We start from the raw sequence: 25255 nt of genomic DNA on the forward strand, positions 1-25255 counted from the left end.
AAACACGGCGGTGGAGGGGTGGGCTTGTTTTACAGTCACTAAGACAACCACAGTCCTCTGTATATTAAGGTCTCGTAGAGTCAAATGTGAGGTCATGTGACAGTGACCCAGTGGACCCCATTTAAATCTATAAAGTCATGCTGTTATTTTGACTAACAATTCAGTAATAAACCATTAAACCGGTGCAAACAGTGCAGCTTAGCCAAGAATGAGAACATGCCAACATGTAGCTTCTATGAGCATAAACTGCAATAAAATTTAGGTTGAAAGTAAGGGCAACCTTAATGCTCAGGTTGTAATTGAGCTTTAGATTTGCTTAAATGTAAAAAAGCAGAGAGACACTAGAAAACATTAAGGTGGAATCACACAGGACAGATGTGAACTTTGAAGGTGTTTTCTGAGGACACTCAACAAGATTTCCATATTTAAACATTAGGACCTAAAATCCAACAGCTTCCCTGAGGTGATGAAACTTTGATGGGTCTTGTCTAGGCTGTTGAATTACTATGTTTGAATTTATTCTCCTCAGACACTGTTTGTTTTTATTTTTTGAGTATAAACTTAGACATCACTAGCTCTCTTCAGAATCTCATAGGCATTGACAGGTGGAAACTGTATGTGCAAGATCTGAGGATTTATTTCCATGCAGTACATACGCGTGTAAACATGCATCTTCATAGCAGAAGTCTGCATCTCCTCCTGAACCAACTTATATCTACTGTGGCTGCAAGTCTGTGTAAGTGTGAACTGCTAGTAATTCAAATAAGTGTGTTTGTGTCCATTGAACCTCCGTCCAAACCCCCAAACAGCTTGTAGTGCTGTCAGAGACATCTGGTTGCCACTGACTCTAATGGTCACACGGATGTTAAATACTACATGAGGTGTGTGTGTGTGTGTGTGTGTGTGTGTGTGTGTGTGTGTGTGTGTGTGTGTGTGTGTGTGTGTGTGTGTGGCATCAAGCATCTCTGCCCCAGTATTTCTTCCTGAGGTTATGCTGGGAGTCACTTTGTTTGGATTTTTGCTTGGTGTTGGACAAAATGTGGACATTTATGGGTACATTTTTAAGGAGCTGTGCGTGATTTTTATTTTTCATATTTTCTCCTCATGATGGTAGTGAGGAATCATGGAACAGTTACTACTGTATGTAATTAGGCGATTAATGGCAATTTTTAATAGAGGAATATATGAAGGAGGGAGGGACGAAATTGTGAAGAGATTAAGAAGGAAGAGGGTTCAAGCAAGGAAGATGGCAGTCGAAGTGAAGTGCTGGGCCACGGGTGTGTGGGGTGGAGCGAAGATGGGAATTACACAGGAGTAGAAAGGAAATAAAAGGAGGAAAGGGGTGAAAATGAGAGGGAGGATGATGAGAATATGAAGAGAGGGGGAAATTAATGTGTTCTGAGGAGTAGAAGCAAGGCAGAATGGGTGATAATTGACAGAAGATTCAGAGCTAAAAAGGGAGAAAATGAAAAGGAAGAAAAACTGTGAAGAAGCAGTCTTCTATTGCTTATTAGGGTCATTACACCTCCGTCTGGAACACACACTCTGAGAGGATTGAAAGGAGAAAGCAGTTCAGTATGAGTATCAAAAAATGGGCTTTTGATAAATGGCAACAAGAATCTGAAAGCAGGGCATGTGTGCTCTGCAGTGTGCACAAACATTTACTGTCAAATTAGTTAGTACTTGGCTATAAATATGTCTTTATTATGAAGGACACAAACACATCTTTGGACTTGGCCTAAAAATGTATCGATGCTGCTGTGAAGTGGTAAATAGAGGGAAACGGAAGGCAGGAGGAAAAATAAACACTGAAAGTCAGAGCAGGGAAGAAAGGAAGAAAAGATTTTAAATGAAGTAAAAGAGGATAAATAAAGCCAGTGATACCCCAGGGAGACATACAGGGAGGAAAGTGAGGTAGGTAATGGTTTTGTGAGATGGTATAAAATAGAACCTGTACTGTACAGGACAGGAAATGAAGGTGAAATTGAAAATATAGGAGTAAAAGTGAAATAAAGTATCGGAGTAGATGTACTTTAAATTCATGCACTTGTACAGCAGCTGTGGATTACAGCCACAGATAATGAAAAATATGCACTAAAAGATTTTCCATTAACAGTGTGACTGGATTATTTGCAGTAGAAGGATCCTCGTGCATGTAAGAGATGACCAGTGCAGGTTTTTTCTTTTCCAAAATTCAAAAATAATTTCAGTGAAAGAAAATGATTTTACAAAAGGCTCCTTTCATGCATCACTGAAAGTCTCCAGTTAACTTTCTGTTAATGAAATGAGAATGTTCATGTCTCCCTGGTTTCAGACTTTGCTAATAACTTGTGAAAGACTGTAGAAAATGCAGAGTAACTTTTAATTGAAGCAAGGAGAAATTGCTTTGCTGTCGTTAGAGTAGCCATGATTCAGCCGAGTCGGATTTATGTAACCAGTGCAGCCATTAATTCTGTGAAAAGGTCTCTGTTTAAAATAAATAAACCTCTAGTGTTTGTCCCTTTGTGTTATAGTGAAGTGTGAGAGGTCCCGCTTATTATCAACATAGGCATTTAAGTTCTCCAGTCAGTGGAGTTCGGTATTAAAGCAGACCAGCGTAAAGCACCTGTAGCTAAAGGCCAGTAGCATCACATGGATGTACTACATACACATAGAACACCATCAATTTAATTTGTAGCAATTTTTTTGCCAAATTTGTTACCCGTCTGATACCTCTGAGATAACATTAACATAATGGCATTATGTTTGGGTTATTAGTTTGTCAGGTAGGTTGTGTGTGTGTGTGTGATACATTGATTTCAGTTGGACCTGAGCATGAACAGTCTGTTTTGGTCTGCAGAAAATACTTTTCTGGCAATGATTCAACACAGTCTGAGGAACAGAAAGAGACTGTGAGCATACTTTGCATGTGGTTGGGCTTAAATTCTGCCAAAGTCTTAACAACATGTATCACATGTCTTGATTGTATGTGATTGGTGACTGAATCTTTTTGAGTCTCTGTAAATAATATATAGACGGCAGGATTTTTTAGACTACACTTGGGTGCATAGTTGCTTTAGTATTTTCATTTATTTGAGAACAAAAGTCTGGATAGAGCAAATAAGGATCTGGCTGTGTGTGCTGCCTTACGTGTTCCACGTCTTAGATGTATTCCAGTATTGAAGGCAAACGCCAAGGTTTTCTTTTCACATACGTTCATAAATAATCGAGGTAGTAATGCATTGCTTTCAGAGCTTGTGCATGTTCTCAGTGAATGTGTTACCATAAGAAATGCGCAGGAGAGAGATGACGTCCTTCTGAGGCAACAGTCTATTACTCATTTCCATGACTGGCCCTGATTTATCTGCTTTCTGTGCCACATACAAAGATGTCACCTTGTTATGCTCAACTGGAACAGCATATATGCTGTGTGATTTCCTTTTTTCACACTTTGATTCAAGGTTCTTCTGTCATTATGGTGTCAGTGGAGATTGAGCTTATGGCATCTGCCCACTTTCAAAAGTTAACATTTCCCTTGGAATTTCTTTAATTTAGGCTTAAGTGAAATAAAAGGTCAATATTTTAATTGAAAACTGTGGTAAACATACTGGCTCGGGGGGCTTGTGACAGCATACCAAGTGCACATTTTAATTTGGCACGTTGCAGTTACATGATGCAGAAGCTGTGACAGCGAGACACCCAGTTATGAAGGACATCAGTAATTAAATTCAGGAGATGGCCAGATTTTTCCAGGGCTGCACATAAACTGTCACCAAATTCCTTGGGAGTCAACCCACTTACACATTTAGCAAAAAGAAGAGAAAAGTAGGAAGATGCTTTAGAGACATCGAGTCTTTAAAACTGGTGACAAAGTTGTGAAGTTTGTTTCTGTGTCAAGTGATTGAAAGCTGGATTTATTTCCCCCCTTTGAAGTTGGTGTTCATTTCTGACCTCCCCACAAACTTTGTATAGAGAATTAATTAAAAAGGGTCTTTTTAGGGGTCGTGAAGGACCCTCCGGCCTCATCTGGTAATGCTTGGACACACGATGCAATTCTTAAAACATGTTTGTCTTTTGTTTTGTTTCTTTGAAGTATTGAAATAGGTGTTGGCGAATGACCTTGTTTTTACTTCACTTCCCCCTGTCTCACTTCTTTCCGTCTTCATTCATCCATGCAGCTTGACTTCAAACATTAACATGGAACATACATTTTCATCTCTCCCCAACTCCATGTGTTATTCTGTCTCGTTCCCTTCATTGCTCTCCTTACCTCTCTGTGTTTCTGCCTCTCCATCTGCTCCTCTCCAACTCTAATTGGTACGATATCAGTTGGAGCTCAGATATTGCCTTCACTTTTGGTCTGTTTCTGGCAGGCAGTGTTGTCTCAATGTTTCCTCTCCATAGATCAGATTCAGATGCGTTCGTGCTGACTTATAAGTCTATATGTAAGCCTAGGCTGCCAAAATGCAAAAGAGTTTAACCAGGTAGCAGCAGGACTGAGTTTGACGAAGGTGATGAAAGGTTTGAGGTGAAGGGGCTGTGAGTGAGCCTCGGTTGAGGAGTCTGTAAAGTGGGAATTGAGAGTAGAGTGGATAAAAGGGAAAACGGACTTAATGGTAAATGGTTTGGAGAGTGTTTTGAAGAGGTTTCATTGTTATTATTTTTTGAAACTAAGGCCCATAATCAAAGTCATTTCACGTCTGTTTCTGCACTTTACACTCCCCTGCTGCAATGTACCACGTCTTTAAAAACACAGTATTGTCAACAGCGGGAAGCTGACCAACCGATATTAGTTTATATTACTTTCAATTTTAAAGGAACAGTCGGCCGATTTTGTATTTTTACTTGAAAGTTAGAAGTTGCACTTTTAATTAGTGTGTAAGTATGTCTTCCAACAATCGATGCATTGTTATAAACTCAAAATTAAGCAATTAAAAATGCACAGGTGCGAACGCAGATTTTTTTTGAAGCCGCCATTTGCCCCACCGTCTTTACTTCAGGGGCAGAGGTTCGGCCAGTTGTGTTTATATATGTGGCCACATCCATAGCACTCCTGCTGCAGAGGCAAATGTGAGCTTGGGAGCTACGATTGATCAAACCTGTGCCTTTGTTTCCTTTACCAAAGAAGTGAAAACACATTAAATCATGTTTCTGCTTTGGCACTTTTTATAATTAAAATTGTTATTGCTGAAAAAAAAGAGAGCTGTGCAACACAAATGTTTGATGAATTTGCTCTTTTTGTATAGTAAAGTGTCTTTTTGTTGTTATTGCTTGAGAGGGATTTCTCCAGTCTCTGAGTTCAGTGGTGTAAAGCTTGTCCACATGATAAATTGAAAAGCTCTCACACTGAAACTCTGTGATCTCCCAACAGTTGGATAAAACCATTTCAGTAAAACCACTGATGTGTTGTTATATGTGTAGACGTCTTAAATCAATGTTCAAATGGGCTCTCTGGACTCATTTTTTTCGTGCTCTTCACTTATTACTGTTTTAAGGTGGCATATCGACTTGGTCAAGTGAAACTTTTCAGCTCATTTGTTTGTGCCAACCGCACTGTAGTTTTATGACTCAGTTCTCTACAATCTTTACATAAGCTATTGTTGCAATTGAAGAGAAATATACCATTGATCTATGCTTCAGAGTGAGTGGAGGATAATCTGAGAGAGGCACTTTGAGCATTTGGAAAAGAAGGTAGAGATCACATTAAAGGATACTTTCTTTCAGAGTTTGCAGTAACGACTGAACAAATTGTGAGGGTAAAAGGAGGGAAGATGGTGAAAAGTGGCATTGTTTGATTGTGGAAATATTATAAGGAAGATAGTATTAAGCAGAAAGCCTTCATTTTAGCTTGTGTGCACATGTGCATTTACTGATTAACAGGAATCCCAAGGAAAACAGGAGGATAAAGCTGGATTATTGCATAAGGAACAAGATGACAGCCCACACAAGTGTACAAGACAACAGAGAACCGTGTGTTGTGTGTGTGTGTGTGTGTGTGTGTGTGTGTGTGTGTGAGTGAGTGAAACCATTTAAGCACTTAAATTATTTGTATGTCTTGTGTGCATGAAAGAAAACGGTTTAATTATTTATGTGGTACTTGGCCTTCCATTCAAATCTGCCTGTATAGTCTCTCATACTTTTTCTTTTTCTGGCTGCAAAATCTTTAGAGATGCTGTTTTTGTTCGAGCCCATGCTGAGCGAGTGGATGGTCTCTGTGGCATTTTGCTTTGGCAAAATTCTGCTGATATTTAAATGCTTGAAGCCACCGTCAATGCAGTGATCACATACTGCGTCTTCATATATTGACAAAGGCACAGCGCGAGAGTTCACAAGCCCTCGTTAACAGATAGCAGACAAAAGTAAATATAGAAATGCCACTACACTGGTTTAATTTGGGAAGGGGGTGGGGGGGGCGCAGAGTGGAAATGTTTTGTTTCTGATAGTGTCCTGGAATTTATATTTCCTTTTTTTTTTTTTTTTCCCCTCTCCCATTTGTATTTTCCCATTTAAACTACTTGTCTGACTGGTTCCAATATCCACTGAGTCGTTTGGCTTCCAGTCCAACTACATATCCCATGTATATATATTTGTTCAGTAAAGTGTAACGGTAAGCATCTGTCTTCCTGCCCATTTGATTAGTCTCCTGACACAGGCAGCGTAGAGTTGTTTACAGTTAAAAAAAATCTATTTCAAAACAATATTGGTATCAGATTTCTCTGCATGAATGTGTGTTTTTATAGCCGCATTTCTTATTGCTGTCCAGCATATATTAAAGCCTGTAGCAAAGATTTATGTATTCAAACATAAATCTTTTATTAAATACATCAGTGTTTCTTTGTGTGGGTCCAGTTAAGTGAGACTGTGCAGGCAGTCTTCAGTGTTGCAGGAGGCTGCAGCTGTATGGCAAGATTGTTATGACAAATATGTGGTATAATGCTGTGAGGTTACGTGTCTGAACTGGAGAAAATGAACACAGGCAAAGTGTGTAGGTTTGCATGTGAGGCAAAACTGTTTTTAATCTAACTTCCACTTTGATATCCAATCTGGATTTGATGACAATCTGTTGGGGATTTGACCTACTTTGGTACAAATTAAATTGACAGTATCCGAAAAGGGAATTTTGTTGCAGGTGCTGACCAGACCGTTGCCCTCCTTTTCCCTCCTGGTGGCGTTTCGTCCAGGATGGCACATCCGTATGTGGTGTTGCAAGGAGTTTTGATGTGTCTCAAGAGTGTGGAAGAGATGCTGTGAGATGGGCTCTTACATTATGAGAGAGAGCGAGACGACTCAGCAGGATGGCCAGTATCTGCTCCTCTTTGTGAGGAGGAACAGAGGGTCCCAGCATGTTTCTGACCACACTATGAGAACTGGACTCCATGAGGTGGCGTGAGGGCCCGGCATCCTGTTGTGGGATCTTAGTTCTGAATTTGCCAGAAAACGCCAAAACTGGCAGGCTCACTACAGGTGCCTCGTTCTCTTCGGAGATCAGAGCAGATTCACACTGAGCATGTATGATAGATGTGAAGGAGTCTGAAGAAGCAGAGTGTGGCTAAAGTCGTGTTATCATCCAGCATGACTGGTTTTGACAGAGGGTTAGAGAGAGCCTGGGGAAGCATATACTTGGAGGATCAAGGACGGTAGCCTGCGTGCTGTTAGGTACCAGGATGAAATTGGAGCTTATGCCGGTTCAAAGGCTTTGGCTTGTGGTGCGCAGAAATATGGTCAGCGTGTATAGGCAGCTCCTGGATGATTACATTGATGTCACTTACTGGCTCTCATGTACCTCTAAGGGGAACCCAAGAATTAGCCTATACAACGTATTGTATCAGTGGACCTGATATTAAAAATCACTGCAGACTGTTAGAGCTCTCTGATGCTCTGATCCAGGTCTGGGAGGAGAGATCCCAGGACACACTCTCACCAGGAGTGTGCTCAGACGTTGAGTGCATACATACTACTGAGCCATATTATGACACAACCTATTTCAGTGTGTGTGTTAATTTTTAAGTTTTTTTGAAGTCTTCTTAGACTCATGTCTTCCCTTTTTCTATTCCAGGAATGTTTAAAAATGGGTTTTAACTTCTGTTTGGACTGGTGCTCTTTGTTGGTACTCGGTAGCTACAGATAAATCTTTTCTTGTGCCAGATTTCTTATGAATCACTTGTATTGTCACTACATGTCATGAGTCTCACTTTGCAGAAAATTACTCCTTCTACTCTTGATCATATTGATATACTGTAGCAGCAAAAACATTGTAACATGCATATGGAGTATTTGCAGTCCTAGTTATCAGAGCTGCATCACCTCTGTGTTTGAGTCATAGCTGTAGTTTGAAAATACATTTTTTTTAATTTTTTTTTTTATTCCATGTGCACAAGATTTCGGCTACTTAACAGTTCAGTGGTTTTGGTCCTTAATTCATCAAAATGTTTATGTGGGTGAGCAGTCTGCAGCACTCTTGCATTGCAGCCATGGTATTGTAATATGTGTTGAATGTGTTTTGGGATTGTCTTGCTGAATAAGCAACATTGTCCTTGAAGAAAACTCCACGTGCTCCGTATCTTGCACAGTGCACCAGGCACTGTTACGGGCTGCTCCTACATATAGCTGTCAAATCATCAGATCCTGCTTTTAGATTTAATCCAGTGTGATTTCAGTGGTGGTGCCCTCCTGTGCCTCCTCCTTGGAGATGTCCGTGGTCATCCTGAGATCAGGTTCATCAGCACATGTTGATCCAAATGTGAGACTGTATCGCTGTTCGGTGGCCCTAATAGTTTCAGAAACTTTGAGGTTTTTGCATGCCAACAACAAAGCCAGGATGTCAGGAACAGAATTGGCTTTGAGCTAATTACTGATCCGTCTCCCTCCTTTTCATCTTTTCAACCTCTGTATAAAAGAGTTCGCCAAGTACCGTTCTCATTATGCAGTGGGGTGTTGCTGAAACAGGCCCAGATGCCCAGTGAACCTCTGTGAAGACTATAGCCTGAATAAATCAAAAAGCAGCATCAGTTTGAGCATAAGCAATGCTAAGCGCTTTACTTGCCTCTGGGAGATCTAGCTTTTTGATATTAAATAACAGCGTGCAAGAAAAACCTGGACAGTTATCAGACAGCCAGTCACTTGAACATAGCACTCAGTGCAAACAACTGCATTTGTCTTGTGTGTGTGTGTGTGTATGCTTGGCCTGCAGCTTTATAGGATGACAGAACAATTTTAAAATATAGCCAGTCCACAATAAGGAAAGATTTAATGAGTAGTGGAAAAGTAAACAGATTGTAGATTTTCCCAGGGGTATTTGCACAGATGAGAGCTGGCAACGGCCTCAAGATGACTGTGGAAACAAACTGCCCTAGAGCCCCATTGGCAATACCGATAAGCCACAGTTGGCAGAGTACAGCCCATCAACAGAACTGTGGGATGGTTTTCTTTTTTCTCTTTGTGAGCAGCAGAAAAAGAAACCTAAGATATATTTGGGTTCGCTTTATTTCTGACTTTCTTTGTCATTTCAATTAGCAGAAAACATCACTGTTCCTGCTTTTTGTGCTTCAGTAAAATATTTCATTTACCACTCACTTTTTTTATTTTTTATTTGGGGGGGGGGGTAAACAATGCAAACAACACTGTAGAGATTGGACAATTTCAAGTAGATATTCCACGTCTTAATTTATCAGGCACTATTGAGAAGATTTGATCAACTTTTTACACAAGCATGGTTGAAACTTGGTCTAATATGTGCAGAGTAGCTTGTAAATTGTAAAATAAAAGTCTAAACATTTGAGATCTACTTGAGCAACACTTGAAGTGCTGATGACCAGCCCCATATCAAAGGGGAGATCCTTGAAATAGGATATTGCTCTCTGCAGGCAGTCGTTCTCCACTTGGTCTCCAGTTGAGTTGAAACAAATCAAAACTCCTCCTTGGTGGAGGACATCCAATGAATAAGTCATTCTTTGAAATATTAAATTCAAATTGAAAAATGCATCAATACTCATGGTATTTATTTAGTATTCAGCTTGATGATCAGATGTATTGATGTCTAAATTGCAGTTTCACATCTTTTACTTCCCTGCTGCGGTACTTAACTTGGCTTAAATGTTGCTTCTACATGTGCTCATCTGGGCTGATTTGGCTTTTTTTCAGTTTTGACACAGATACTGTGGGTTCTTGTCTGTCTTTCTAAGACGCCGTCCAGTTTATAGTGAACCTGCCTACAACCACAATTTCCATCATCGCCAACTTGTCCTTTTTTTTTCTTTTCTTTTTTTTTTAAACTGTTAAATCCATCAAGTGCAAAAATACTTGCACCAAAATGTGCAGTCCTAATTATTCTAGCTGCATCACCTCTTGTGCCAACTCTCATAACGCTTTGTTAGCACTCCTCTTAGCAAATTCTGCAGCGATTAAATGGTTAACTTTGTTCTACCACAAGTCACTGGTAAAGAAATGGCGTACAGATGTGTTGAGACACCCCTCGTTACTTTATATTTTGCTTCCAAGAAGCGTTAGATTTTTTTATTTTTTTATTTTTTTGTAAGTGAACAGTGCTCAAATTTTCCGAAGGCCTTTCAAAGTTTTTCTTTGAATTTTTAGTTTTCTGTTTATCCACGTAACACTGGAACCTTGTTCATGGGATGAACAGGTCTTGTGTTTATGCATACTACAATTTAATAAAGAGCCAATGTGAAATTCTGTCCTTGGATACACATGATTTGTTCCCATTTCTTTAGTCAAATCTGTAAAAATTGCTATAGCCAATAGTTTTTTAATGCATAAAATAGTATTTTTGCACCAACAGGGTGATTCCCAAAGAACCATTTGCCTAAAAAATGGCACATTTGAACAGACAAACCAGACAAATAGAAGACAAAGTAAGACGTGCCAGGCCTAAAACAAACTATCTACAGCAGATGAAGAGTATCTAAAAGTCACATCCTTGAGAAATGGACACGCCACAGACCTGACACAGGATCTGAGAGCTGCATCAGGCCCGTTAGTTTATCCTTCTGCTGTTCAGTGAAGCCTCAGAAATTGTCTCGGTGGAAGTGTGGCTGTGGAGAAGACTAAAAATTAGTGGCAACAGGTCTTATGGAGCGAGGAATCCAAATTTGAAAGATTTGGTTGAAATCATCATCGGCATGTATGGAGTAGGTCAGGAGGGAGGCACATCAGTGAGGGTCTACAGCCATCTTTAAGACATAGTGGGGGTCAGATGTTCCACCATGCAATATAGTCTAGAAAGGTTAAATGCAGAGAGGATTTTCCCCACAGGGATCAATAAAGTATACATATTACATTATTATTTAAATGCCATCAGTCATGGGTCGACCACCGCAGAGCCCGGACCTCAACATTAGTCTCTGGACAGAGAACAGAAGAAAAGGGAGCCACAGCCTACGAAGAGTTCTGAATGTCCTTTAAGAAGCCTGGAGAACTTTGACTAAAAGCTGCCTAAGAGCTCAGGCCATGTTGAATAAAGATGGTCATACTAAATACTGACTTTCAAGCTTTTCATTATGTTCTGTATTTATGTGTTTGCACATTAAATTGCTGCTCTGATTTTCCACTTCCCATGAAAAACAGAGATGAGGCTTGGCTTGATTTTTTTTTTTTTTTTTTTTTAAAACATTACTATCACAAATTTATTTAGTTTTGTTTTTTTTAATGTGGCAGCGAGTTGTTTCACAGGAGAGGGGTCATACTAGATGAAATGTCGAGTTGTGGTGCAAATGATTAATGAAAAAATGTTATTATGAATGTTGACAGCTCTGCACTTCATCTGTTAATATTAGCAGCAGATCACCAGTGTGGCAAAACATTGTTATAATTATAATTTCGACTCCTCTTTCTCCTCCAGCCCTCGAGGGGCTCCATATGCTGTAGTGTTGGACACTCCTCATTCTCCTCTTCACTTCGCCTTCCTCTCTGCTCTCTTGCCAAGTGGTTTGGAACAGTTCAGCCTTTCTCACTCATCTCATGCTCGTTTTCTTCACTCTCATCTCGTTATTTTCCTCTTCTTGTATATCTGGCCTCCATTATTTTCAGTGTATGTTACGTTATGCTGAGGTTTTAGGCACCTGGTAGATGTGATGCTTCAATGTCTGTTGTTTAAATGACAGCCCTGTCAGAAGGAGCAGAATGTTTTAGCTTTTGGTCTTTTAAAGTTAACTTTTATATTTTAAATGAGGGAGTGATGAGAGACATGTGACTAAGCTTGAAAGGCTTCATTTGAATCTAACACACTGTTACATTTCAGTGCACTGAGACACCAGGATACTTTTTCTGCCTGGCTCCTTAATATGCTTTTTTTCAGGTTCTGAATAGATGTGCCTGCACTGGTCATTGATCCCAGCTCAAACAGTGATTGCAGGGACATATACCAGTATTGTCTGTTTCCAAAGTAGTGAAAATACAGCCAGTTAATAGCAGTTTCAATAGCAGAAATAACACAAATGTTAGTGCTTCCTGTAAAATATATCGAAGAGGAATAGCTGGGGGGGGAAATGCATTCAGTAGCATTACTAGACCTTGCAGGGTAATACAATAATATCCCTAATGAGAACACTAAATCTTGTATTGGCAAATTATCCAAGTGTATTATCTTGCCAACTGCAGAAAAATCCAATGTAATGAAATCCACAAAAATACTGTGCATATATTGTTTTGCACATTTGTTTATTGTTAATGAACAAATCAGAAATTGCAGAAATTGAGAATTTGTCCTGAGTGTACAGAAAATGTATTATATATTGATAACAGACTATCAATAATGACCTTTTTTCTATATTAAATGTCTCTCTTGTGCAATGACAGACATTTTCCTTCAAAAATATTAACCTGTGCCGTGTTCTTCCTGCCAGGTCTTCCGAAGCGGCGAGGGCATGGGCATCCGTCTGGACAGCGCCTCAGCCTTCCAGGGTGCCGTCATTTCTCCACACTATGACTCATTACTAGTGAAAGTCATCGCCAGCGGAAAGGACCTGAACACAGCAGCTTCCAAGATGAGCCGAGCTCTGGCTGAGTTCAGAGTGAGAGGGGTTAAGGTAGGACATTCGGCCAAGTGCGCTCCAAAGGGTTCCAACTTTGTGCATGTTTTTCCTGGTTTAATTTGCTTTTCTAGCTGTTGTTTGGCTAGTTGAGCTGATGAGGAAACTCGGGAACTAATGAACATTTTGGCATGGGGATTGATTCTTTCACAGCTCGGATATAAATTGAATTCTACTCTGTGTATTGGTGGCTGGCATGGTAAGAGCCCGTCTAAAACTACTCAGGGTAGTTTAGATTAATGGTGTGATGCATTTAAAGCTGAAAGAGAGCGAGTGTGTACTCAGTTGCTGCAGAGTGCCACAGCTAAGAAGTGGTGCGCTTAGTCTTGGACACTTAGCCTGTGTGACCTTTCTGGCTGATTACATGGTTTATGTTGCTCTTTATTTCTTGGCTTTCCGACTGAAAACACACTCTGCCTGTGTCAGAAGGTGCCAGTTGTTGTTGGCTTATAGCAGTTTTGTCACAACAACTTGCACTTGTTAAGGTAGTGCTATCCACCTTTCATAACACTGCAGCCCATACACAGAAACACAAGTGCATTACTGCTGCTGGTGAGGGAGAAACACAAGCCTGGGAGTTTATTTCCCACTTGCAGAACAAAGAGAAAGATGTAAACGATGTGGGGCGATCGTGGCTCAAAAGTTGGCAGTTTGTCTCGTAATCGGAAGGTTGCTGGTTCGAGCCCCGGCTTGGACGGTCTCGGTCGTTGTGTCCTTGGGCAAGACACTTCACCTGTTGCCTACTGGTGGTGGCCAGAGGGCCCGGTGGCGCCAGTCTCCGGCAGCCTCGTCTCTGTCAGTGCGCCCCAGGGTGGCTGTGGCTACAATGTAGCTTGCCATCACGTGTGTGTGTGTGTGTGTGTGTGTGTGTGTGTGTGTGTGTGTGTGTGTGTGTGTGTGTGTGTGTGTGTGTGTGTGTGTGTGTGTGGATGACAGGATGTGTAAAGCGCTTTGGGGTCCTTAGGGACTAGTAAAGCGCTATACGGGCTCTTATAGCGCTGTGTGTTTGCATGTGCGCCTCACACGTTTTTATTAAACCGCGGTGAAACAGATGAAATGTATTTTTAATCCAATTATGACAACTTGCATTTTATTCATTAATAAGAAAACAATTTAAACCCCCTCAATCCATGTGACTGTGATCAGTAACTGCTGAGACGACCATCAAAACATTCCTGTTAAACTTTGTACAATGTTACATTGATAAATGGAAACCTCTATATTTTTTTTATTTATGTGCCAGCATAATAACATTTAGCATTTTATAAACACTAAAAATGGCTAACATGTTATAAAACCAATTAATAGTTGAATTAGACAAGCACAAGATTTTTATTTTTTTTTTGTAATTTGGATTTCCTGTTGCTGTCATCATTCACACATTTCACAGCACATTTAAATGTGCAATTTTCTCTCCTCAATTAAAAATTAACACGATGAGTCTAATCCAACATATACATGCAGCTCAAAACATGTGCCTTTTTCTCCACTGAGAGGTAAATGGTGTTTTTAATCTTTAATCTGGCAACAATGTATAACAGTGTATCAGAGAGCCAAGTCTCTGATGTTTTTGTTGTAAGATTAGGTCGGGCAATAGATGCAAATATTCACTGAAGTGAAAATCTTGATTTGAAATCTTTAGGGTTTTGGTAAGTAGACAAAGTCAGCTTCGTGAATAATTCAGTATCAAAATATCTGATCTTAAGCTGTGGGTAAGAGAAAAGATGCTTTCCAGTTTATTTAAGTTAACATAAACAGAAAATGTCATTAATGATTTCAAAGCAAAAAAGGTTGCAAAGTTTCATTACATCCATAAATCCTCTCTGTGGTCTTTTTCCACCGTACAATGAACATGGCTAAATGCAACAAAAGGTTGAAAATAGGTGAGTTATTTTAGGATAACAAAGTCTACAAGTTTACATTTTATGAAATTTAAATTGGTTCAAGCAAAAAACAAAAATGAAAAATCAATTGTAGTTTGTAATTAACCTGGTTGGAAGACAAAGTGCAGCCTTGCTTTTGTGTAACAGTTAGAAAAGTTGCATCAGCTGTGGAAGATGTAGATGAAGCTGTTGGAGCAGCTGGGTAATGGAAAGATTGCAGAAGTTGTTTGGATATACAGAGATGGGCTGGAGATAAATTTATTTTTGTCATCTTATCCTTGAGTAGTCTCTCTTTCCAAGGTTGAATTCATGCGATGGCTGAAATGCAGAATGTTTCGGAGAGGGTTTCAGACATGCATGTGGCCAATCGGTGGATTTGCTCATGCTGAGGTCTTCAGTATTTCATATTTTGAATCATACTTGAAAAAAATCACTTTTTTCGTGTGTGTGTAAAAGGGTTTAATGGAGGGAAATGTGCAATGCTTAGGAATAGTGTATCTGAGCATGTATATCACACATACTTTGAGGTTTGTCCATTTTGGGTTGTTATACTGAGTATAAGACTGAAGTGCTGATACCTGTGTGTGTTGCAAAAAAGGTGATCTGAATGTACAGGTTGGACCTAGAGCAGGGCGATATGACCACAACTATTTATCACGATATACATTTGAAAATTTGTGATAAAGATATAACTGACGATATAATTGACACTAGAAAAAACACTTTACAACTCCACAACTTTATTAGTGCAAAATAAACAAAAACAATGTGTTTTCACTTAAACAAGCAGCTGTTTTTTTATGTGCATTAAAGTCGCTGACAGTTTAACCAAAAGGCATTTTCAGTGGAAATCGGCCGACATATCCTCAGCATAACCATGTATAATATCCACAAAACTTAAAGAGGTTATACACACGCACAACACGGTAATATTATGTTGAAGCACAGTACGTATCACTCCGCGAGGCTCCTGCCTATGGTAGCCTTAATGCTCTGACAATCCATCAAGCGGTGCGGCTTCGTAGGTTAGCAAAGTCGTACTAAAACATTTGATAGATTTTCGAGCGCCGTGTACGACATAAAATCATTTCGAGGTCAGTAAACACAACCAGAATTCATACATAAGGCACACGGGATTATAAGGGGCACTGTCGATTTTCAGAAAAATCAAAGGATTGATTTTAAGTGTGCCATATTTTCCAAACAACACTTTAATAACGACGGCCCGCTAGCATGCGCTACCAAAAATAGAGCTTTGTTGTGTATCTGACGGACAAAAGCTAAACCAGTTCCACACCACTGAAGTTGCAGCATTTTTACAAACTAATTCTGGTTCATTCGTTTTATTCAACGATCCGCTTTCGCCCTTTTCATTCTCCGTCGCCGCCATACTTTTTCCGCCACGTGCGTATGAACACAAAGGCACCGCACCTACGTGCTTTACCCATATTCTATTGCGATATTTTGTTTTCTTATCCAACATTATATCGGTATTACCGTGAACGGTATGATATGGCCCAGCCCTAGTTGGACCCCTGGCACAGTGGTGCAGCCAAGTGTGTAAAGTCTTAGGATTGAAACGCTGAATCTGCTGTTAATGCTGGACTGTTTTTGTTATTCCATCTTTCAAGTGGTCCAGTGAAGCCAGAGCTGTGTGGAAATGCCGTTTCTTATGCAGGAATGCCACACATTGATAATAACTCTTATTTATTTATTTAATTTAAGTAATTGTTTGAAAACGGTGCCCAAAACATGCACATAAAAATAAATTATTATGAACAAAAGCTTGGAGTAAATGAAAGCAACACTGAAGCTTGAAGCTTTAGCTTGTTATACTGAGTGTTTAACCTACTTTCAATGGCGATACTTTTTTATAACTAACTTTGATGTAAAACAGAAACAAGGTTATCAGTGTGCAAAGGCTTTTTCTTATGTTGTTAAGAGCTGATGAGGATGGTGTGCGCCACACGTCAGCTACCCAGTGTGACCTTGCTCAGTGCCTTTTACATCTGAGGAGGAATAGCCTTCTTTCTGTTCTGTATCAGCATACTCCTGTAAAAGCTCTGAGCCTCATGGACACCGGCAGAGAATGGGACATTGAACATCACGTAACAAGGCCTGAAATTAAAATTGTTCGTGTAAAGAATGCTGGTGGCGGGCAGGAAACCATGACAACAGTTTTCGTAGAGGTTTTTTGAGGAGAACTGGCAGCTTACTTTTGCTACCGTTCAGTTTTAGGTTTGCTTGCATGGGTGTTTATGTCCCAGGGTTGAAGAATTCAAGGACTCGTTCCTTTAATTATTTCACAAACAAAAACATTCTTCACCAAAGTGTGAACAAAGACTTGCTTTTTCTTCCATACATTGCTTTTACCTGCGTTTAAGACACTGGTTGTCATTTCTCTGATCTGTGTTTTAGCTGCTGCAGGCTCAAATTGTTCTGCTGTGCCATGTTATCAAGGACTCTTCAAATCTTGCTCTTTGCTGATTTCTAAATCACCTTCTGCAATGACCTCTGTTCTATTTATCCTTCATCCTCTTTTCTAGTTTCATACTGGTGAGTGAAATCACCTTGAATTTTTTTTCTCTTAACATGAAACACACTCACACATGCACAGCCCACATGCTGCAGCAGCACCCACCTGATACCACAAGTACTAATCTGTCTTCATATAGACTTTTACAGTAAAAAACAGCAGCGCTTCAATTCCTGTGAATCTGGGTACTCCACTGTTGTGGTTACAGTAGGTCTCAGCGTAACCGCAGCTATGGCAGTCATAGTAGAGTCTCAGCATGTTAAGAGCACTTTTACCTTGGAAATAAAAGTTAAAACTAGAGAGTGCACTCAACAACAAAGTTTGAGCTGCTCAGTTGAAGCGGCTGCCTGCTGTGCTGCGTTGTGTAGAATTGTGTTTGACATTTCAGATGTGTTTACCTTCTGTTTCTCTATACAATCAAATGGACCAATATGATGATCCACTTAAAATAAATCCTCTTGGCCTCAAGACAACAATTCTGATGGCTATAGATCCAAACGGGACACAAAAAAATAAATAAATAAATAAATAAATTGAAAAAAATTGTATTGTTCGATACATATGCGTACCGAACCGAAAGCACTGTATCGAACGGTTCAATATCGATACGAATATCGTTGCACCCCTACTTTTTATGTATAGCAGGTTTTTTTTTACTTCTGAGTTTCAGTGTGCCGCACCATAAATGTAGACGTAAATCCTCTCATATCAAAAGTGTTAAGACCTTTTTTTAAATGAGCATCATGTACAAATGTAAGCATCTCTGTGTGGCTACGTGTTATAAACTACTGGTGAATATATAGCCTGAAAAGTAAAAAAGTAAATACAAATAAGCATTGGAAAGACTGAGATCCCTGTACCAGATAATTTTTCCTATTTATCAGTTATCTCTTCTTTCTTTGCTTTCATGCTGCTGTTTTAGTAGCTTGAAGATCATGTTGACCAGGTAACAGGATGATCCTTTCTTCCATCTGTTGTGGCCCGAAGTTCCTCCAACAACTACACTTCTTTATTTTTTATTTTTTTGATCCGGGATAATTTAAATAGCATCTACGAAGAGCAGAGAGACAGGAAATCCATCTCATCTGACTTTTCAGTAGGAGGAATAAGTGGTTTAGATTCACTGTGAAACACAAACACACACGCTTGCTTTTTGTCACACACAGTCATGCACTCTAAATCTCATATGAAATAACACCGTGTCTCCAGGGGCTGGGTTATCTGTCTATCTCCTCTTCATTTCACACCTCTAAACAACCACTTGCACGGTACTTAATCACATGAATAGCTTTGTAATTGTGTGTGTGTCTTAAACAGCGTGCCTTTCATGTTTTTGTGAATCTTGAACACACTTTTGTTTTATAATTAAGCGCTAGTCCTGAAAAGCCTAATTTGAGGAAATTCAACAAAAGGTCAAGAACATTGAAATCCAATTACTGCATGGGAATAAAGTCGTGGGGAATGTGGGAATGCTGGATGACTTTAAAGATACTGAGAAAAATATTAAATATATTAAAAAATATAAAAGGCCGTGATGGAAAAGAAAAGTGGACACGTGAAACATTTTTAGTGGTTTGACAAAGTGAAAAGTCTCCAAACAACTTTAAATCCAACTTTCTCTCATTTTACCTGTTTAATGCTATCTATATATTTAAAATCTTTTAAAGGTCGGACGCACAAATCACTTTGAGCATGCTGGACATGGACATATTCAAGAATCTACCGGCAAAGTTGCTAAAGCTGGCCAGAGTTTGGAGCCAGCTGCAAATCGGCAGTGTTGATTTGAGCAAAGGATCACAGCAGTTAGGATGGAGATGAGCGAACGAGAGGTTCTATGTCCTCTTATCTGAATATATAGACAAGCACCTGACATTTGTTATTATTTATAACTCTTTCCAGTAGCAGAGCGCCTCCTTTTAACTTGTTTCAATGAGAGAAAATCCTGTAACTTACTGCAGTTTTGGGGAAATTGGAGGTTGAATAATTTCTCTTATTATGAAAGAAGCATAGTTGATTTTTGTTTGTATTTGTTTGGTCAGTTATAGCTCTTAAAGGATGAGAATCGTCGAAATTTGTATCAACAGGTCACACTCGGTGCATCTCTACTAGCATGTAAACATTGCAGTCCTTTAATAAATCACACCACTACTGTGTGTAGTTCTTCGGTGGTCATTCAGAAACAAGATAAATGCACCTTCAGTGTAGTAAGTGAAAGCTCTAAGCTGCCTTCTCTCGATTTACAAAGCATAACTACATATTGAGATTATATGCTCGCTAAAACAGCGTTTCAGTTCCAACAGCTAATTAAACAACAGACATGAAACAGATGTGTTTGTAGCCAGAACCCGCATCTTGCTGCCACTCGCCAATATACATCACAGTAAGTTTGAACTGGGTGCTGTCAGCTGGGACTTTGAAGGCGTAACCAGGATTAAACGGCTGGAAATTGGCTGTGACAAAAGGAGAGAAGCATGGTAGGGCTGGAAAGGGAGGAATAACATGGGGCTTTTGCTTCCTTTGATTTTCTCCGCCATTTGTTTTAAAGATGGTAGATGATGGTAGAGTGGTTAACACTACTGTGTGTGGAGACGTTTTCTAGTTTCCTGCCACAATAATTGATGATTCTAAATTAGTCATAGGCGGTCAGATCAATTTGTGCTGGTGCTGCGATGGACTCGCCCGCTTGTCCGGGATTTACTGCACTTCTTGCCTGGCTATTGCATCCTGCGACCCTAGCTGGATGTTGTTAGCAGTAAGAAAACTGATGGATGTTGCTCCATCGCCATTCCCCTGTCGCTTTTTCTTTTTCCCTTTTCCCTGTTTGCCTTCCACCGCCTGCTCTTCCTTAACATCACAGCGCACGTTTATCAGCATTCATTTAAAAGAACAAAAACACTTCCTTGATCTTGCTCCCTGCGGTGGTCTGGTCGACTGAATGTTAATTTGTGATAAGAGCGACCGATGAACACTCAAAGAGAAAAGGCAGGAATGACCTTACTGAAGGTGACACTTGATTACACGGGTTAGTAATGTACTCTGGCAGGACACGGGCCGTCTGTCACGGCGTCCGTGGTTTGAGGCAACTTGTTGCAGCATATGTAATTATGTGTTCAGTTCACTAGCACAGAACAAAGGTAAATACTCACAAACTTCGTCTAGCTGTAAATCACTGTGTGTAGGCAGACGGTGAACTGTTCTGGCAGCTGCTGTTCAGCTGTTTTCCAGCGTAACACCTTGAATGGCAAAGAAAGTAGTTATGAATGAGGAGCAATGAATTATAAAGTGTCAATGTGGGCAGTGAGTACAAATGAAAACCAAAGAGCAATTAAAGGCTTGGATTGAGAGTGGGCAGCCGAGCTTCTAAATAGCCGTGCAGACGATGAATATATTCATATGTGGACGGAACATGTTATTTTCACTATGTTTCAAAAGCCTCTGTTGATTGAGCATTGTTTCTAAACTGTTTTTGGTCCCATTAACCTTAGACGCATTCAAAATGTTCATGTTTTTGAGACGAATAAAAGAAAGTGTGTTAGCGGTGTGTCTTTAAAGGTTAGACTTGTGCTGTCAGTGTTTCGCTGACTGAAACCTTTAGAGACGTATTCAGGAGTTTAAATCACACAAGTGTATTTGTGTGCGTTCCCATGCATAGTCATGAATAGTGAGACTTGGTAGAGGTGACGTGAATATAAATGCGCACACGAGTGGGGTCTAAGTAGTTTTAATTAAGGGTCGGTACACACACTGATGTTTTTACTCTCACACACTTTCAGGAAGCTTTTAGGGTTTAATGATCTATTACTCATACACAAACTCCAGAATCTACTCAACACTCAAGCATAAGTTCCCATTGTATGTAAATCCAACTGATTTATGCATTGCAATAAAGGGTCATATATATATATATATATATATATATATCCTTTAAGACTTTGGCATCTTCATTCTTGTGGCACAGGTGCCTCTGATAGCATTAATTGGAAGTAAACATACGGAGTTATCAATCCTCACTGATGTAATCATTGTCCAAGCGCTGCGTTCTAGATGTTTTTCCCTTCGGCTTTTAATTACAAGTTTCTGGAACACAGGGAAGACGTCAGGAGCTCCAGGTTCATTTGTCATCGGATTGGACTCGACGTCATTGGTTTCCTCACATGCTTTCACTGGCACGCAGCCTCGATTTCACAAAAATCGTTGTCATACAATTTTAGCCGCAGTGGCCATGCATCTGTCTCCCTGTCCTTTTCCCAGGGGCTTCTCTTCTTTCCTCAGAAATTTCCAGCTCTAATTGAAAAGGCATAATGGAACACAGAACTCGATTACTCTCGACCGGCTGGGCGCCTGATTATTCCAGCCACACTGACGAAGAGAATGAAATGCTTTCGTTTCATCTTGAGGGCAGCATTAAACGCAGCAGTAGTTTATTTGCAGGGAAATGTGACAACTGCACCTGCGAATGCACGTCTTTATATTTCTTAAATATGTTTGAGAACCTGAAAAACAAACCCCATCCTTCATAAATGTCAGTTTTGCTAATTCTACGCAGAACTGCTTTAAAAAAAGAAACAAAACCCCATAATCTAGAAATCTGCTTTTACATTAAGTGTTGGCACATCTCTTTTGGTTTTCTGAGTTATTTAACAGCTGGGTTTGCTTGTTTCCGTTGCAACATCTGGCAGCCCAGTGGCTCTGAGTGTTTTTTTTTAAAGAATGAGCCTGCAGTGTACCTGCTCTGTTCTCTCCCTAATATAAAATTCTGTTACAAGGCTGCACTCGCTCAGCGTTGGTTTGAAAGTATCTGTTGTTCCCGTAAAGCTGAATGGTTTGTCTTGCTAACCGTTCAGCACAGTTCATCAATACGTTCTATAAAATTTACCTCTGACCACATCTTCCTTTGTTGTTTTGATCTTTGTGTTTTTGTGCTAAGTGCCGAGTTGAGCTCCACATTACAATTACCCTTTTTCAAAATTGCACTGTGTCCATACAATAGTGTGTATGCACACTCATTGGTCAAATTATAGCGTTGCTCAGGCCTTACCCTTCAATTCCACTTAGACATGGGGGAAAAAAGGACTGCGGACTTCAGGTGCACTTGATTGCAAGATTTGAGACAAAGTAGCGTGTAATGTTCTTGTTGGCTGTAAAACTAGCCTTGCCCTTAACAGTCCTCCAGTTGAGACATTTACAAAAGGCCTTGTTGAGGCCATACAGAGCCAGAAGGCTGGCAGAGGTGACATGTTTACAGCTGTCTTGGATAAAAACCTTTCACAGTGGCATTTCATCACAAAGTCGACACTTCTAGGGGGATCGATACGGAAGGAGAGGGGGAAGAAAGAGCGGGGGGAAAGCCCAAAGCTTTGGTTGCTGTCCTGTGAGACTGCATTATTCATTAAGCTTGGATTTTTAGTGTTGGGAAGAAGAAACAAAATATTGATTAAAAGTTAGCATTTTAAAGCAAGTTGAAGCTGAATATGTGAAGCTTCAGCTTGATGCAAAGGCCACGTGCCACAGAATAGTTTTTAATTTTTTTAATATATATATATATATATATATATATATATATATATATATATAGCAAATATTACATTTGCTCCACTTCTACCATTAGATAATACCAGACTCGTTTTTTTTAATTACCACATTTAATTACTAGTGAACACAACTAGAGAATTTAGTTATGGTGGTGCTACAGAAAATGTAAAAAGGAGGTCATCAAAAGCATAAGGACTGCTATTCTAGTAGGTGTGAAAAGTCACAGTAATCTATTCTGTAGTATACCATAAATTTGCTGTGCTTTCATTTTTGCCTGCTGTGCAAATGGGCTGTTCTGAGCAGAGGAAATGAGTACCAGTCTGCATTTCACACAGCAGCCCCTTGATCAAAGAACATATTTGCTGAAAGTTGGCGTATTCCTCGGAGGCTTGGGGAAGCTATGTTATGGTAAAGTAAATGTGACAGTCCAGCACAGAGTTTGGCATGGGATTATTTACAATTAGGAATTTCAGGGGGTTTTACACACAGGAAGCCCGTGGGCCACAATGAATCAGCGCAAAAAGTGGAATAGCTTTGCAACCGGTCAGAAAGGTACGGTCCTTCCCCGTCCTCGGTAATAAGCTGAAAACCCATTTCTTCCCACATCACCTTCTGTGCACTGAATCATATTCCCTCTGCACATCTGCTGCCTCTAATTTGGTCTTAAGTTTAAAAAAAATTCTCTTATACCTCCATTTCGAAAAACCTTTATCCCCATAATGTTGGTGATCTAAGAACTGAGATTTATTCTACCATTGCCTTCACTCCTAAGTGGCTCTGGGTAAGAGCATCAAATAAATGCCTAAAACATGAAATGAAAAATGTTCCCCAAAATGGTCTGAGGTATCCTTTTACTTTTTTTTTCCCCGGTCCAAAGAACCTGCCAGATAGCTGTCAAATAACTAAAATCATCCTTATGTACATAATTGGATAAGTTTCTTGCTCTCCTGAAAGAAAATGATTTAATGGCCTGATTTGATCTCATTAAGTCTGGTAGCAACGGTGCATTTCAGTTATCAGACCTTTCTTTGGGCTTTTATCCTAAGTAATAGTAGTTTACGATGTGTCAAATAAATACACAATACTGAAAAAACTGAAAGATTTTCATCAAGAAACAGTTTTGCATGAATAGAGGAGGATTTGTTTGCCACACACACAAAAAAGAAAAATGGCCATCTGTCGGTTGGGTTTGCCAGTGGCCGTCGAGTGTTTAAACCATAAAACAAGGCTCCTCACCCTCAGAAGAACAAATGGAAAAACACTAAAATCTTGCACTTCTAAACTCATCAGATACACAATGTGTTTCTGTACCGCAGAGCGTTGGTTGCTTGTTGAACTATTTCAGAAGTGAAAAGCCCAAAATTAGAAAGAAATGCAGTCCAAAAATCCCGAAAGGTTACAAACTGATTTGCTTGTCTGGAAAAGATGTTGGACTTGAACTCTGTGGAAGAAATTTCCAAAAGCCCATCTGTCCAGTAATTGGAAGAACGGAAATAGAATGAAGTAGAAAGTTGAGGGAAATATCGGAAAAGTGTTAAACCTTGAGGAATACGAGGCGGGGAGGAGAAGCGTTATTAAGAAGCTTGGTAAAAGATTTGAAGTGCTACAGGAGAGGGAGGGGTGGAGAAAGAGAAATTACTTTGGGAAAGCGCCTGGTGTTTTGGCTGCTTTAATGACTGATTGAGAACAAAAGTCTTTTCTAATGAGTTTAATTATGGCTTGCCCTTAGCCAGGTGTTTGGATCAGCTAATGTCTGGATTCATTAATTGTCAATTAAAACAGAATCAGGCGCTTGCTCCCAATCTCAGCCACCTCTCACAACAAACATTAAAAAGTAGAATAACTGTTTGCTGTGTTCAGCCATCTGATGACTGTCCAAAATCAGATAAGCCTGGTTGGTAAAGTTCTGATAGGAAATGAAGATATTTAGGATATGCCACTCTCCCCCTTGAAGGAAAATGGCATTTTCTTATCGGTGTTTTCTCTGATGATTTTGGATTGGCACTTTGGATTCTGTAATACAGAATGAGGGAGGGGCTGAGGAAGGATAAAAGGAAGGATGCATGAATAGGCTTTCAGATCGATAGAGGAGCCAGGAGGGAGTGTTAAGAATACAGGCTTTTCCTTCTCGAAGGTTTAAGTAATAAGGTGTGTGTGTTTCCGTGTCTTTGTTTTCACATGTGTGCAGGGCTCGGTGTGCTCTTGTGAGAGAATGCGGAGATTTGTTTCATTTTGAGTAGACAATGCGTTTAAGCTTAATGCTCGGGGCTGCTGCTGAGAAA

General features: G+C 39.8%; 1 protein-coding gene across 1 annotated transcript in view; it reads left to right on the top strand.

The window, feature by feature from the left end:
- The window catches only part of pcxb (pyruvate carboxylase b), a 332441-nt gene that overhangs the window by 155870 nt on the left and 151316 nt on the right, over positions 1 to 25255 (top strand). The window contains exon 12 of the mRNA XM_080905198.1: positions 12837 to 13019. Coding sequence (XP_080761324.1) covers positions 12837 to 13019 — 183 coding nt within the window. The remainder of the gene's footprint in view (positions 1 to 12836; positions 13020 to 25255) is intronic.

Source organism: Rhamphochromis sp. 'chilingali', assembly GCF_963969265.1.
Source record: "Rhamphochromis sp. 'chilingali' genome assembly, chromosome: 1".
NCBI lineage: Eukaryota > Metazoa > Chordata > Actinopteri > Cichliformes > Cichlidae > Rhamphochromis > Rhamphochromis sp. 'chilingali'.